At 42.8% G+C, this 16393-nt stretch overlaps 1 protein-coding gene across 1 annotated transcript in view; it reads left to right on the top strand.

Annotated features, from left to right (window-relative positions):
• Positions 1-16393, top strand: part of VPS53 (VPS53 subunit of GARP complex) — a 138138-nt gene that overhangs the window by 67468 nt on the left and 54277 nt on the right. The window contains exons 12-13 of the mRNA XM_070562842.1: positions 5550-5651; positions 12343-12437. Of these exons, the coding sequence (XP_070418943.1) occupies positions 5550-5651; positions 12343-12437 (197 nt within the window). The remainder of the gene's footprint in view (positions 1-5549; positions 5652-12342; positions 12438-16393) is intronic.

The raw sequence follows: 16393 nt of genomic DNA on the forward strand, positions 1-16393 counted from the left end.
ATATGATTCCATTTATATGAAATGTACAGAATAGGCCAGGGATGAGACAGTGGGGAAGACTGGGAATCGACAGCTAGTGGATATGGGGTTTCTTTTTGGGGTGAAAAATCTTCTAGGATTAGATAGTGGTGATAGTTGCACAACCTTGTGAATATACTAAAAATCACTGAATAGTAAATCACCTTAAAATGGTGAATTTTATGTTAATTATATCATAATTTAAAAATATTAAGGACTTTAGAAAATACTGTCTGAGTTTAGTTATAATCTTTACTCCTCAGATAAACACCTTGTCTACCAAGAAGAAGACAGAAATATATACTTGTTAAAACTCAAACAGAATAAAACATTTTAGAAGAACAGTCTCTTCTTTCTCCACTACTCTAAATCCCTCTCCCCAGAGATGTCCACTGTTTAATAGTTTGGAATATATTTTTGAGACTCTCTTATAAACATGCATATGTGCACGCAAGTGCACACACTCATAGGGTTTTTTGTTTACAGAAAATAGAAAATGTTGTCTTTGTGTCCAAAGAGTGTTTCATTGAGTGCTGCTTATCGGATCAACATTTATTCACAAGTGTTTTTCAAGCTCCGTCTTTGTTCAGGGCCTTGAGAAAAGATGAAAAATTGAGTCAGACAGATGCTTACGGTCAAGCAGGAGAAAGAAATCTATACGTAACTGTCATAATATAAGATATAAACGTGTTGACACCAAGAGAGGGGTTCCAATAATATTAAACCAGGTGTGCATAGTCCTACCCTTCAGTCCTTCAGCTGAAGCCTCCAGGCCATCTCTTTCAGGACAAATCAGGAATTGGACTGGAGTAAAGTATTTATGGAATGAGAAATGCAGAAACTGTGGAACTTTCATCTCATAACTGAAAGCTTTCTCCTCCAGGAAAAGGAAAAAGATTAGTCTTAAATTTCAGAGTTTCTTCTTTGATAATTTAAAGTGTCCAGCTAGGGCCTCAGAAAAGGATTTGTGCAGGCAGACCCAGCTATGGATATACTACCGACTAAAGCCAGGCTTTCTCTTCCCAACAGTAAATTAGACAGTCTGGCTGTCCTGTGGCCCTTATTGTTTGCAAGGTGTTGGGAATCCCGTGTGGTTTAATTAGTAGGAATTAACTTGCTACATGAAGAATTTTTTCCTTCCTGTACAGACTTGAAATCAACTGTCATCGTAGCAAAATGAATGAATTCTTTTAAAATTGGAAAGTCGTTTATTTCTTGGCAAATTTTTGGTTTCATTTAGCGGCCCCAGAGCTCATGGAATATGTCATTTGAGTTATTTAAAATCTAAACCCAACCTTGTAATTCTTTATGGTCTACGACAGCTGCAAAGCAGGAATGAGAAGTGTGGTCTGGTTGGCTCTGATGACAGGGCTCTTGCACAGAAGGCTGAGATGTGCCAGGGACTGGTTCTGCAAAGACTTGTTTTTTCATTACAGCAAATTAATCTGAGCAGTAACATAGCCCTCTAAATAGCAGGAGTCTGTATATACCCCCAAGGTTTTGTAATATAGCATTTGCCAGTAGGATGGTGGTAGGTGCGGTACTGGGAGGGCTTCAGTGGAGAATACAGAAGAAGGGCGAGCTCAGTATGCCTTTGCCTTGTAATTTGATGGGCCCATTGCTTTCACTTCCTGGAGAGATCCCCAAAGAGACAAAATAGTAGGGACAGGATCTCACTTGTGATTAAAAGGAATTCTTTTTAGAAGACTTCTTAGCCCTGCGCTCTCACTTCTTCCCCTTCTTAGAGTTGCTTCATTGAGGGAGGCACAACCACAGTTCTGCCTTATTTAGTTGCCAGCCCCCATTAAAGACTAATGAAAGCTCCCACTTACTGAGCTTTCCCTATGTGCCAGACACTGTGTTGAGCTGCTTTATAGACATATCTCATGCTTTCTATACATTGTCTCGTCTAATCCTCATGCCAGCTCTGTGCAGCAGCTGTTAATATCCCTTCACATTGCAGATAGAAGAATTGAGGGTTGGAGAAGTTAAGCAACATACCCAAGTGATAGAGCCTGGACTTGAACCCAGGTTTGTCAGATCCAGAGCCTGTGCTCTCACCACTGCACGAGGCTGCCCCCTCTTAGTAGTGGTAATACCAGCCACCCAGTTGCTCAGGCCAAAAAGTGATTGATCCTTGACTCCTTTCTTTCCTTCGCCCTCACATCCACACTCTCAACAAGTCCTCTTGACTTTATCTTCTAAATGTGTCCCAAATCTGCCCACCTTTCTCTGTCACCATGACACCATCTTAGTCCAGTCCTGTATCAGAGCTTGTCTGGAACACTGTAGCAGGCTCACAAACTGATCTTCTTGCTTCCCTTAGAGTCATTCTCCTCACGGCAGTGGAATTATATTTTAAAAGTCTAAATTAGATCATATGACTTGTCTGTTTAAATCCCCGAGTGACTGCCCAGTTGCAATGAGAAGAAAATCTAACTTTACCTTGGCCCATGAAAGGCTGTGACTGGGCGCCTGCCGCCTCTCTTACCTCATGTCCCCTCTCCTCCTTTCTGTCCCTCAGACTCACCGGGCTCATTCCACCCTTCAAACAGGGTCCCTCTGCTGAGAATGCTCTCCCCCAGATTTTTCTCCTGCTGGCTCCTTCTCCTCATTTAGGTCTCTGCTCAAATATCACCTCCTCAAAGAGGCCTTCCCTGATCACCCTACATAAAGAAGCACTTCTCCAGCCTCACCCCGACCCGTCCCAGTTCCTCAGCTTTATTTTCATCCCAGTGCCTGCCCTCCTTGTCTATCTTATTCAGTGTTGCTTCCCTAGTGCCTAGAAGAGTCCCTGGAAGAGAGTAGGTGCTCAGAGCAGAGAACTGCTGAACGAATGGTAAACGTATGGTCTTCCCTTTGCTTAGAAGGCTCTGCCCCCCCCCACACACACACACACACACTTCTCCTTCCTCCTTCCCATATTTAACTGGAGTATCCTCCAGTTCTGGCTCAAACATCATTTCCTAGGGAAGTTTTCCATGACCCTCTGTTGCATCCTTTCATAACAACCTCTGCTTTTCCTGCATGGCCCTCATCACATGTTTGTGTGATCGCTTGATGAAAGTCTGTCTCCCCACCTGACTACAGTCTCCATGAGGGCAGAGGTGGTCTCTCTTGCTCACTGCTCTCCTCAGAGTGCCCAGCACATCCATTTCTCAAGTGGATGAATGGAGGAGTGAACCACTTGTCTTATATCAACTTGATCCACACTTGGAATGTGTGTACCCCAAATGAACAAGCAAGGAGTTCTTTAGTGCCCAGGACTCCCTCAGTAATCGTATCAGTATGTTAATAGAGACAGACTGTGGAAACGGGAAAGAAACCTTGGGAATTTTCCGACCCGGTAACACTCAGCAAGTAGCCCACGCTGTACTGCCTCAAATGTCTTTTCAGTCCTGCCTTTTATGTTTTGCTTCTTACTACTTAATCTGTTGGACAGTCCACTGGTGAGCGTGGAGCCCAGGAACACCCTCAGTCCACTTCACCGATGTCCACTTTTTATCACTATTTCCGCTAACATTGTTTTTAGAATGAAGCCCACCTTCGTGTAATTGTAAGATGCTGTTATCACCCCTGGTAGACCTAGGAGGAACGTTTAGTTCAAAAATTCAAATCCTGTTTCTATCACTCAGTGATTTCGAACAAAGCTTTTAACTTCACTTACTGACTTTCTTTCCACATCTCCAAAGAACCAAAAACCTCAGAATCATAGGGATTCAGCTCAACAGTGTGATTCCAAAACCCACTGTTCAGCCAGTGGGATCAGGAGTCAATACTATTAACTAATTTAACTTGTTGTTGTTGAAGCGTAGGCTTCGTAGATTCCCTTTGTCACCATTGCCCTCTCCCTAAGATACCAGCAACCCTGGCAAGACAGCTAAAACTTAGAAATCCTGTTTGCAAGGAAACGTTGCTTTCTAAAAATAGCCTATTTCTAAAAATAAACTTAAATACCTTTAAGTTTATAGGGATTTTTTCTTTTCCATATCAGGCAAACAAGCCAAAGTTCGAAGCGTATAAATTTGAAATGTTTGCTTGGTTGTTAGACCATATTGTTTCTCAACAGGACGCCACAAAAATCATTGTCCTGCTCATGATTACCTTGAGCTAATGCATTAATCACAAGGCTTTCTTCATACGCTGAGGCTCTGTCTAGCTACATAATAGCATCCAAGTGTTTTGGCCAAGAATTAAGTAGTTTACATGAGTGTAAGCAGAACTGTCTTAAAGCCTAAACCAGACACAAGTGTGGTTTTTGTTTTTTCTGTTTAAGTCTTATTTTTTATTTTTCTGGGTTATTTTGTTTGTTTGGGGTTTTTGTTTTGTTTTGTTTTGGGGTTTTTGGTAATATCTTCATTGATGTCCTGGCACTTGACATTCACGCCATGGTCCATCTGCTGTCCCTCTTGGCTTAGAGATTAGTTCAAGTTGCTCCACTGATACATATGAAGATGTCACAAGTACATTTAGAAACTCCCTCTCCACCTGGCTTCTTGTCTTCTTGAGCCAGTCCTTGCCCCTTCCCCTCACCCCCAGCACCAGCCAATCCCTTTTGTCCTGCTGGTCCACTTAGTTTCCTTTCTCCTAGAACTCCCAGCTCCCTCACATAAACAACATCTTGAGGTCAAATTTGTGAAAAATTCCGAAAAGCTGCCTTGATTCTGTTGTTGCACTGGAATTATCGTCACTAAAGTCTGTTGTACGTATCATGTGCTTCTTCTAGGGTTTCACACACTTTATCACATTTGATCCTTCAAGTACTCCTGTAACTGTATCCTCATTCAGCAGATGAGGCTGTTGTGCCTTAGAGAAGCTATCTGATTTGGCCAATGCAGCAGAGTTGGAGCTAAAACTCACATCTCCTGCTTCCAGCTTTCCCACTAGCCTGTGGTCCCCCTCAATGATGTATTTGTAAAAAGGGTTCATATTCAGGAACTGGGGAGGAGATTTTCCCAAGGAGATTTTGTTGTGGTTGTCGTAATGGGACTTATTTGGGAAGGGACTTCTATCTATCATCCAGAACACATAAGATTAGCTTTATAGTTTGTTCTTGACTTCAAACCCATATTTATGGAGCACCTGTTATATACCATGCACTAGAGACAGGATGGGGAACAAGACAGCCGTGATCCCTGCCATCCTGGAATCTAGTGGGGAGAAGACAAATAAACGGGCAATTGCAGTATTTTAATAACTGCCTGGGTAGGGGACATACTTGGTGAGGTGGGAGCGTGTGGCAGGGACATCTAACCCAAACTCGGCAGACAGGGAAGGCTTCCCAGAAGAAGGGACTTCTCATTCATTTGAAGACTGAAGGATGAATGAGAGTTTTAGCCAGACTGTGATTGAGGTGGGGTGGGCAGTAAGTTTTCTGGAAGGTGGAAAAGCAATGTGAAGGCCTGGAGGTGAGACTGTGGTCTGGGTTACCTCCATTCTTGTTTATTAGATCGGACTTCATGATTTAGCTCGATGGGGAAAGCTATTAGATATACTCAGAAAGTATGTGTCTTTCTTATGTCTCTTAACAGAAAAAACTCGAGTCTCCTCCCCCATCCACCAATCCCTTCCTGGAAGATGAGCCAGCACCAGAGATGGAGGAACTGGCGGCAGAGAAAGGAGATTTAGATCAGGTAAGTCTGGTTCGCATTTCCACATGCAGCCCACCTGATGTTTGTTTCTGAAAATGGGTCTGCTCATTCTAAATATGATCCTCTGCCCATTGACCACATTCAGAGATTACAGCTTTGGTGGTCTTTATAGAAAGCCTTTATCTGAAAGTACACTTAGAGAACAGTGAAAAAGGAGCCCTTCCTGTCTCACCCCTCTGCCCCTGAATTGCCTCACCATGGGAATTAGCAACATGCACAAGCTTAATTAGCCCAGTGGTGGGGCAGCAGAATTCTTCCCTGCCTCGTTCATCATCTCCTACACTTGTCAGCGTAGCTTTTGCTTGTGCCCTCATCTGGTCCCGTGATGGCGTGAGAGGCTGACAGACCCGCCGTGAAGTTGGCAGCACCATCAGCCAGGAGAGGCCCCCCTCACTGTAGGCTGATCACTTCAGGTCTGGAAGCCATTGGAGAGGCCTGGAAACATCAAGACGACCAGTGGCATATTTGGAGAGTTACTTTTCAGAACACACTAGCACTTTCATTTCCTTCGGATTTTTCTGTCCAACTCTAAATTTCCTCTCCCTTCATTCTACAGAATGGTGTTTTTGTTTCACTGCCATTTTATGACGAGAGGTTAGAGCAGTAAATCAGAGCTTTTCCTGTCTGGATTAGTGATCCTTCTTTTTAATTTTCCACACTTGGCTGCTAGAGGATTATTTTATAGTATTGTTTTGCTCCAGACACCACCAAAAGGGAGGTTGGCTGGGAAGACCAGCTCTGGGAAACCCTTAGCCACGCCCTTCACAGCTAACCCTGCATTCCTAGCATCATGAGGGTAGGTGTACAGTCCTGGCGGGAGGCAAGAGAATTTCCAGGAGCAGTTCTGAAGTGATGCAATAAAATGTGTCTGGTCCATTGATTGAAGAACTGTAATAACATGGATACTTCACTCTTTTATGGTGCTTTATAATTTAAAAGTCTTTTACATGCTTTATTTCATTTCATCTTCACAATGCCTGCCTCTCATTTTATAGGCGTTTATATGAGCTGTAATGCCTGCAGCTCAGGGAGGTTAAGTGATTTGCCCAGGGTTACATAGTTTGGAAGTGGAGGAGCTAGGACTGGAAGCCAGATCTAGATGTCAGAGACTAGAATTCCTTTCCTGGTGCTCTTTTTATTACACCATGATGTCTCAGTGAAAAGTAGAAGACATAGAAATGAGTCCCATGAATAAAACTGAAAGGATACCTGAGGCTGTAGCCCAGAGATCTATGGGATAAGATGTAATTGATTTAAAACCATCAAATCAGCTAGCATGGGAGAAAAGATTTCTTCTAACTAAAGAAATGCATCTCTCTTCACTTTGGGCAGAAGGACTGGGATAGGAGGAGGAGTCTGGATGGAGAGCTCATCCTTCAGGTGTATCCTCCACCCACACTCGGTCACCTGCACCCTTTGAGCTTGCTTTGTGTAGTAGTGCCATTTGCAGGGACCTCCTGTGTCCCCAGGGTTGGTGGCTGCCATCATCATGTCCAGAATTGTGTACTTGAATACTCAGATGCTTTGTAGTGCTGCCATGAAAAGTTATCCCTTTAGCTGGTCATCTCTGGATGTTGTTAAACTGAATTATGGTAGAGCCCCTCATTACCTACAGAACTGTTTTGCCAGGTAAAATATGATTTTTCTTTCTCATGGAACTTTTTGCTCATCCTGGAAGTTTGATCTTATTGTTGTAAGGACCAAGACCTGCTCATTCTAAGGATATAGAACACAGAAACCTGGGCTAAAGCAGAGTCACCTGGTGGGGAAAATGCCAGCCTCTGGTCTGCCATTAACTGACTGTGTGACTTTAGGCGGGTTTTTACTCTCTCTAGACTTCCCTAGTTTTTTTCATCTTGAGAGAGAGCTAATGGTTTTCGAACTGTATTCCTTGGTGCCCCATCAGATGTCACTGTGGGTAGTTGGAAGGAGACCAGGGCCCTGGTCCCTCTAAACAGAGCAGTTCTATTTTGAGCCATTTTTATCGTGGACTTCCAGGTAAAATTTCTTTTGAACCAAGGGTTTTAGGTCTGTTCAAAAGAAAGTACTAAAAACCCTTGGACTGATCCTCCACAGCTTCATGGGCTGTTACTTGTTAGTAATGAAACTTATACACCAGTGACTAAGACCTCACACACCATCCCTGACCTCCCACTGCCTCACCAGCACTTGTCTTGCCTGTGGTTGATTAGCTAGGAGCTCTTACTGGCTTCTGGAGCTGGGTGCACAGGAAGAGCAGGAGCCCTGGGGCGTTGGGGAGGAAGTCCACAGGATGCTGGTGGTGAGCTCAGCCAGAGGTGGTGGGGGAAGGCCCCTGGTGGTTGTCCCAGGTTACCCAACCCATTGCCTCACTGCAAGCTGTAGACACTTGGCCCTCAAGGTAAGGTCACTCCCCTGCTCACTACTGCAGTTTAGGATATTGAGAAGGGAGAGTGGACTTGAAAAGAGGCCTTTAGTTTGAACATCAGTGGCCAGCATATTCCCAATGATAAAAAATGGCATCTGAAAGGGGACTGAGGATACTCAAAGTATAAAAGAAACAGGGAGAAGAAATGAGGAATTTCTGGTTTTAAAATGTACCCTTCTGGTGATCCTAGCAGTTAGATTTAATCTGTTTACATTGGATAGTAATAAAAGGAAATGGGACCAGCTGCAGACCTCCTTACTGTGACAACAGTAACCTTTTATTATTCCATCAAACTCCAGGAGGAAATAGCTTAAACATCTGCAGCTTTTGGACAGAATTCACACACTCAGAAATCTAGCCTGAATGCTACTGCTAAATGACTTAGTATATTCTTAAAGCTGAGAATCAACCCTTTGGGGAGCCAGACAGTGCAAAGGGAGACACCAGTGTGAGCTGAAATTCCAGCACCTATTATCTAAATATGAGCACATTTACAAAGCAGCTATAGACAGGAGGCGGCCCTGTGGGAAAGAAGGAAGCTTCAGGCAGTGCCTCCCATTGTTCCCCTCTTGCTTCCAACTCACACTAAAAACGCTGCAAGAGGGCCAAGAGCTGTGGTGGCAGGTCTCTCCCCGCTGTCAGGACTGGCATTAGTGGGCAGGGGCGGGCGGAGCAGAGTCTCCTGCAGGGAGGGTGGGACGTCTGCACCGTCTGATTGTGCAGCCCTCTGAGCACTGAATGCAGAGTGTTCTGTGGGGCCTCGTCAAGCACAGGGGCTGTGGAAGACCGATCCACATGAGTTTGTTGGAATGTCCTGTGACCATTTTCTTTTATCACTTAGAATCTATATTTTATACTTATACTGAATGAGCTATTCAGGCTTATCCCGACAGAGGTTTTTATCATATATCACTTTTGTGCCGATATAAAAAAGGAAAATCTAAGTAAAATAAATAGGTTAAGATATTCCTAAAATTTCTTCACATTCAGAATCTAACTCTCCTGAACCACTTTTTAAAAAACTTTTTATTTTGAAATAATTATCGACTCATCAGAAGTTGCAGAGTACAGAGAGGTCCTGTGCACTCATCTCCCAGCTTCCCCCATTGGTGACAGCTGACATTACTACAGTGCATCATCAAAACCAGGAAATTGATTCTAAGCCCTTTTCTGCTCAGGGTGGATGTCTGTTTCCCCACGCGGTGTCGTCCTCTGGGCCCTCCAGAGTGTCAATGTGCCATTCCCTAAGAGCGCTGCACCGCTGGATCAGGGCTTATCTGCCAGGCTGTTGGCACCCACCTCCCAAGTTTCTTACTGTTATTTTTTACTTAAAAAAAAAAATAATGGCAAACCTAGAGAAAAGTTTTAAGAATATTACAGGAAACTCTGAATATCTTTCACCTGGGTTCAGCAATTGTTGACATTTTGCTACATTTACTTTACCATTTCCTCCGCATTCCTCTTCTCTCTCTCCCTCTCTGTCTCTCTCTCCTTCCCTCCCCCTCTGTCTCTCTCTCAGAACAATCTGCAAGTTTGCAGATACCATGCCCTTTACCTCTAAATATTTCAATATATATTTCCTAAGAAAAAGGACATCGCTTATGTTACCACAGATCAAAATCAGAAAATTTAACGTCAGTGCAGTACTATTATCTAATCTATAGACTTCATTTAAATTTCATAATGTAGCCATTCTAAAGTGATCAATTGGGGCCAGTCCCGTGGTGGAGTGGTTAAGGTTGTGCGCTCTGCTTCAGTAGCCCAGGGTTCACAAGTTCAGATCCTGGGCACGGACTTAGCACTGCTCATCACACCACGCTGTGGCAGCATCCCACATGAAGTAGAGGAAGATTGGCATAGATGTTAGCTCAGCAGCAATCTTCCTCAAGCAAAAGGAGGAAGATTGTCAACAAATGTTAGCTCAGGGCCAATCTTCCTCACAAAAAAATAAAATAAAATAAAGTGATAAATTAAAACATTGTCAGTTGGAGAAGTACATGTAAATTAGAAAGTAAATAAAGCCAAATATAAAATATGCATGTTGATTTAAAACATTCTGTATTATATAAACTCCCATTTACAGTTACCAAAAGCTGTCCTGCAGGTGTGTGAATATTTTCATCAAAGGAAGAAAATATACATAAAGGGAATTATTATAATACTTATGATTATATTTTAATTAATAAAAAGATATCTGGGTATAGTGACTGTATTTTCCAATTCTAAAATCAGGATATCAAGTCTTACAAAAGTTAAATAAATTAAATCCATTTGCTATTCATTTAACAAGTCACCTTCTTGAAAAGAATAACAAAAACTAGAGATAACTGACTTGGAAAATATAAAACAAATAGGTGAGGACCACCCCCTCACAACCATTATACTCCATCATGGATCCTCCATTTTAAACTGATGGAAGTGTGGAAAATCCCCGGGGCAACTATGAAATGAAGTGGAACTTTGAGTCCAGCCAGTTCAAGCTCAGTGAACCCCATCTTGAGCATCACTTATAGTCTCAGCCTGAGGCCTGACTTTGGCAGTGGCTCCTAGATGATAAGTGAAAATGGCCCAGATTACAGTTATTAGGGAAGGACCAGAGTTTCTAGAAATCTTGCAAAAAAATTAAAGACATGGAACTCTTAGAAGGTGAAAAGGGAAGAGAACTAAATATGAGATTGAATAGGATATGTCTACAGGTGACATCTAATTTTTGACCACTATTACCAGTTTTTACAGATGCTTTTAACCATTACGATGTTTTATTTTATTTTTTATTTATTTTTTTTTTTGAGGAAGATTTGCCCTGAGCTGACGTCTACCACCACTCCTCCTCTTTTTGCTGAGGAAGACTGGCCCTGAGCTAACATTCATGCCCATCTTCCTCTACTGTATATGTGGGACGCCTACCACAGCATGGCTTGACAAGCAGTGCGTAGGTGCACACCTGGGATCCAAACCAGCAAACCCTGGGCCACCAAAGTGGAACATGCACAGTTAACTGCTGTGCCACCAGGCCGGCCTCCTACAATGTTTTATTTTTAAAAATTACTGGAAGAAGGAAATCATTATTTCTGTCTATCATTAGGGGGCTTAGCTTTTCCTGTATTTATTAAAAGATATGAGCAGTTCAATTCAACAAGTATGCTGTAGGTGCCAATTTATACCCAAATTGTACTCTAGTATCAACCCCAGCAAGGGCTCAGGGTCCTTATTCTGGAGTTTGACAATAGATAGAATTGACTTTTTTTCGAAAGAGAAAGAATAAGATCCTTGTTTATTTTTTAGATGTTTTGAAAAGGAATTAAGTAGCAAATATAGTTTTTAAATGCTTGCCTACTTAGATTGACCTGGATATCTGTGGTTTCCAGGTATCAGCTGGGGACCAGTGCTGGTCCAGTTTTTCATTGGTCCAAGGCAAAAAATAAAGACAAAACTGTCTATCTGTCTGGTATAAGATCACCAACTGTCTTTTCTTGGGAAGGACTGTGTTTATGCTGCTATTTTCTCCTTATAAAATTTTGGGTATAAAATACTCTTTCTTTTAGGAACTTGTGGTGAGAATAGGAAGTAGCAAAATAAAAACTTAGCAACCCTATGTTGGCCCCCCCGCCTTCTTTTTCTTACATTTACTTGTTGATGAAATTCAACAGACTGGGAACCTTTGCAGGAAAGCAATGATATAATAGGAAGAGTTCTAGTTTATGGGATAGGAAACCTCACCATGTGCCTTTGGGCAGGCTGCTAGAGCCTTGGAGCCTCCCTTTCTTTAGGTATAAAATAGTAGTAATAATTCTTACACTGAGAGTTGTTGTGAGGAATAGATGAGATGTTATTTCGTGTCAAAGTACTTGGCGTATAATAGCAATCTGTAGACGGAGCCTTTCAAAATTAGATCATGTGAAAACACTTTAGAAATTCTAAAGTACTGTACAAATATAAGGTGCTGTTATTAGCTAGGATTTAAATTTTTTAAACATCAGTCAGATGATGAATAGCTTCCAAATTGAAAACGCATGTGTTATCAAAGTAGCAGTAAATCTTTCACCGTACAAAGCAAGTAAATGATGCTAACAAAGCTGGCTTATTGTTCACGCTGGCATGAATCATAATGCAGGACATGGTCCCAGTTTGGTTACATTGAATGCTTCTTATCCATAGCTTAGGAGTGAACTTGGAAGGGATGTTTTCTTTGAAACTGCTTGAAAATTTACAAAGATGGCTGAAATAAAGGGTTTCTTTTTTCTTTCTTTTTTTTTTTCTTTACAGCCAAAGAAGCCTAAAGTCCCAGACAATCCATTTCATGGCATTGTTTCCAAGTGTTTTGAGCCTCATCTCTATGTGTATATTGAGTCCCAGGACAAGTGAGTGATGGACATTTGCTGTTTTCTGCATTTCTTCCTCCCCTGGTCATGGCTTGGCCTCACAAGGGCACAACTCTTTCCAGAGGCTGAAGGAGGGACTTGGCTTGCCTGTGAGTCTCCCTGGAAACCTGTTAAGGATGTATTTATATCTTTGAATGTTATCATTTATTGTGTCTATAAATCTCAGAAGCCTGAGTTTGGCTTTCATAAGGTCCCAAACAGATCCCAAAACCCCCTTCCTACGTGGGCACTGAGCCCTTATATAGCTATATGTGTGAGCCCACAAGGCTTTACAGTGTCAGGCACTGGAAAATGGAGAAAGGAAGCCTAATCTCTAATGTATATGTTTCCAAGTATAATTTGTTTTAACTTTTCATTTTGAGATAATTTAGACTTGGAAAAATGTTATAAAACATTCTCTTATACGCTTCCCCGGAGAGTGTGAACATTTTACATAACCACAGTTATCAAAATCAGGAAAGTAGCATTGTCTGTGAATGTCCTTTTTCTGGTCCAAGATCAGTCATGCATTTAGTTGTCAGACCTCTTTAGTCTCCTTTAATCTTGAATAGTTCTTCTGTTTTTTTTTTGTCTTTCATGACCTTGACACTTGTAAAAAGTATTGGCCAGTTACTTTGTACAATGCCCTCAGTATCAGTTTGTCTGAGGTTTGCTCTCAATTAAATCCAGATTATGCATTTAGGGCAAGAATACCACAGAGGTGATGTTGTGTCCTTCTCAGTACATCATATCAGGAGGCACATCATATGGGTTTGTCCCATTACTGGTGATGTTGACTTTGCTCACTTGCTTAAGGTGGTGTCTACCTGCTTTCTCCACTGGAAAGCTACTATTTTTCTCTTTCTGATTAATAAGTATCTTGTGAGGGGACTTTGGCACTAGGTACGTATCTGTTTCTCATCACACTTTGCCTACTCATTTTGACATCCCTTACTGGTTCCTGCCTAAAGTGCTTATTACTGTAGTGTTCGCCAAGTGTTGACTGTCTGTTTCCGTCATTCCTTCTACACCGACCAACTGGACTTCTGTAAGGAAGAGCTTCCCCTTCTCCCCCATTTGTTTGTTTGTTTATTTGTGTCAGTATGGACCTATGGGTTATTTTCTTTTATGGATTATCATCCATTTAATATGTATCCTTTTAACAAACTCAGAGGCTTCAGAAAATTTTTACAAAGCGGCCCACTGCACGCAAGTTTCCTCACACCAGAAGAGTATATTCGTGTTCCAGCGTCCGTTGTTCATGCAATGGAAGAAGACCCCTCCTCATCCCTGAATCTCTGTCCACAGCCGGAGTAACTGTGGAAGCTCTTCCACGCTGGAAGACAGTTCTCAGAAAGCTTGGGTTTCTGGAACAGGCTGAGCTGACTGGGGACAGGCTGGCCCGGGCTCTTAGAGCAGGCCTTACAGCCTCAAGAACGCACTTATAAGGACGAGACTTGCACAGGGAGAGCAAGTGGCTGTGAGAAAGTTCTCAAGGGGAGTTCTCTGGGAAAGCATTGTTTCCAAACATGTTTCAGCAGTAAACCATAAGATTAAGACAATATTTCCAGTGTAATCACTATGTGGAACATTATTATTACCCACCTATTTGATTTTATAGATTGCTTCTACTTTTTTCCTCCCCAATTACAAAATGCTTCACATTAAAATCCTAGAAAATGAACTTCGTAAAAGAGCTTCTATGTTAACAAAAACAGCCTCTTCGCTTCTCCCCTCACCCCCAGGAAAAGTTGCCGTGACGTTTTTTGCGTTGTAAAGCCGTGGCTTTCCTCCTGCTCTCTAGCCGTTGGGCTGTGTCCGCAGGCACGCAGCAGGGCACTAGTTATTATTGGCACTTAGTCCTTTGGAAGCACCCTGTCTTCTGCATCCAGAAAGTTTTCTCTCAGAAAGTTAATGAGACACCCCTGAGGGATGGGAAAAAAGATCAGTTATTTGCCTATTAGATTAACAGGTCTTAAAACAACCCCTCGGATGCCTACTTTTGGACAAAGTCCCTTCTTCTCTCATCATCTCAAACTCTTATTTTTAAAAAGGCCTAAAAGCTGTTGGGTCCAGAGTTTAAAGTACATATCTGAGATAACCGTGTGCTTTCCCCAAATCTGCCTGGTCGAAAGAGTCATTTTTCTGAATTACTATAATTCTGGTATCTACTGTTTTCACATGGCCTTGATTCTTATAAACTATTCTCATTGTTCGTGATACTTTGGGCAAAGAGCCAGACCCCCCTTCCTTGGGGACTCTCCATTTCTCTGTGAAAAATGAAGTGCTGGGCACTGCTTCTGCCGTTTGGCCTCCCTAGGATGTTTCCACAGCACCAGGGCAGCAGCGGAAGCTCCTCGTAGGAGAACTGCGTAGGTTGTGCTGTTGTCGCTCCAGAATAAGCAGCAAAAGCTTGAAGTAGAAAACAGAGTTCAAGAAATCCATTTCCTCATCTGTTAAAGGAGAGAATCAGACAGAATAATGCCTAAAGCAGTGGTTATTAACCTTATTTGAGTCATAGATCCCTTTGAGAACCTGATGAAAGCCTGAGACCCTCTTGCCAAAAAAAATCCACATAAACCCACACACTATTTGAGGATCATTTCAGGGGGTTCTACAAAGCCCTGCCTCCCTTAAGTCCTAAGGGGAGGGAGAAACTCAGGTGGGGACTGATTTTGTACAAATTACTACTCTTGTTGTAACTCTGACTCAAAAAATCTGCAAGGAAGGAAAATCTTAGACCAGTCACAAGCTCCCGGATGACAGAGACCCAGCACAGTGTAGTGGAAAGAGCGTGGGCCTGGATGCCAGACAGACCTGGATTTGAGTCAGAGCTCTACACTCACCAGCCTGGGACCTCAAGCAGGGTCCTTAACTTCTCTGGGTTTGTTTTGTCCCCTCTACAGTGAAGTTCATAATGCGCCCCTCACAGGATTAGTGGTGAGGATGAAATGAGACGACATGTTGGCGCTTGGCACAAGTAAACAGTGCTCCGGAACTGTGCCTGCCCTGCCGTCTCTGTGATCTTGTTCCAGACTCAGGCGGTTGGGTGGCCTGATCAGCGTGGCCAGCTTTCTGTTGGGCCTGGCATCGGGTCCACCCTCACCTCTCCCTAGCCTCCCACCCTCTCATCTCCCCAGCCTCCCACCCTCTCATCTCCCCAGGAAAGGTTCTGGCAGCACCTGCCCCAGCCAAAAGCCAAACAGCAGTAGGACTGCAGAGCCAGTACCCAGAGAGGGGGCAGGAAGTCGGGAGGTCCCTAAAGTCACGTCTTCAGCGGGTTGGGCTAAGCTGTCCTTACGTGCTTTAAATGGCTTTCTCAATTTTTGCTTATGTTCAAGGAAGAAGTTAGTGTATCTTCTGCTCTTGGGAATGTAATGATTTTCTGTGGCTGACTCTTGCAGAAGAAATTTCTCTGCATCGGCCCTTTCTTCGCTCCATTCGGTGACATTCTCAGTCAGAGAAATTAGTAGTGACACCATTTCTGCCCCTCCTCCTGAGTTCCCTATAATAGCTGTTGTTGAAGTAGAGCCCCTCCCAGCTTCGTCAAGCCTCGAGTCTCTAATATTGTTTGTTGTTTATTCTGAATTACTTGCAAACTTTCAAAAGAGTTACAAGAATTGTACACAGAGCTCCTGTATGTCCTTCACCCAGATTCCGCAGCTCACAGTTCTGTCTCCCTCCTCTGTCGCATACACACTCACATATACACACATACTCACATATATGTGCACATACATATTTTTTCTGAGCGATTTGAATTCTCAAATCGCAGGCAAGATGCCCCAATACTACTTGATATTACCTCAACGTGGGTTTCTTATAAATAAGGACACGATCTACTTACTCACAATTTGTTGTGGGTGCCGTTGAGTCAATTCCGACTCTTAGTGACCCTGTGTACAGCAGAGCAGAATCCTGCCTGATCTTTTTGCGCCATCCTCTCACCTTCTGGC

This window comes from Equus przewalskii, chromosome 10 (assembly GCF_037783145.1).
Source record: "Equus przewalskii isolate Varuska chromosome 10, EquPr2, whole genome shotgun sequence".
Taxonomy (NCBI): Eukaryota; Metazoa; Chordata; class Mammalia; order Perissodactyla; family Equidae; genus Equus; species Equus przewalskii.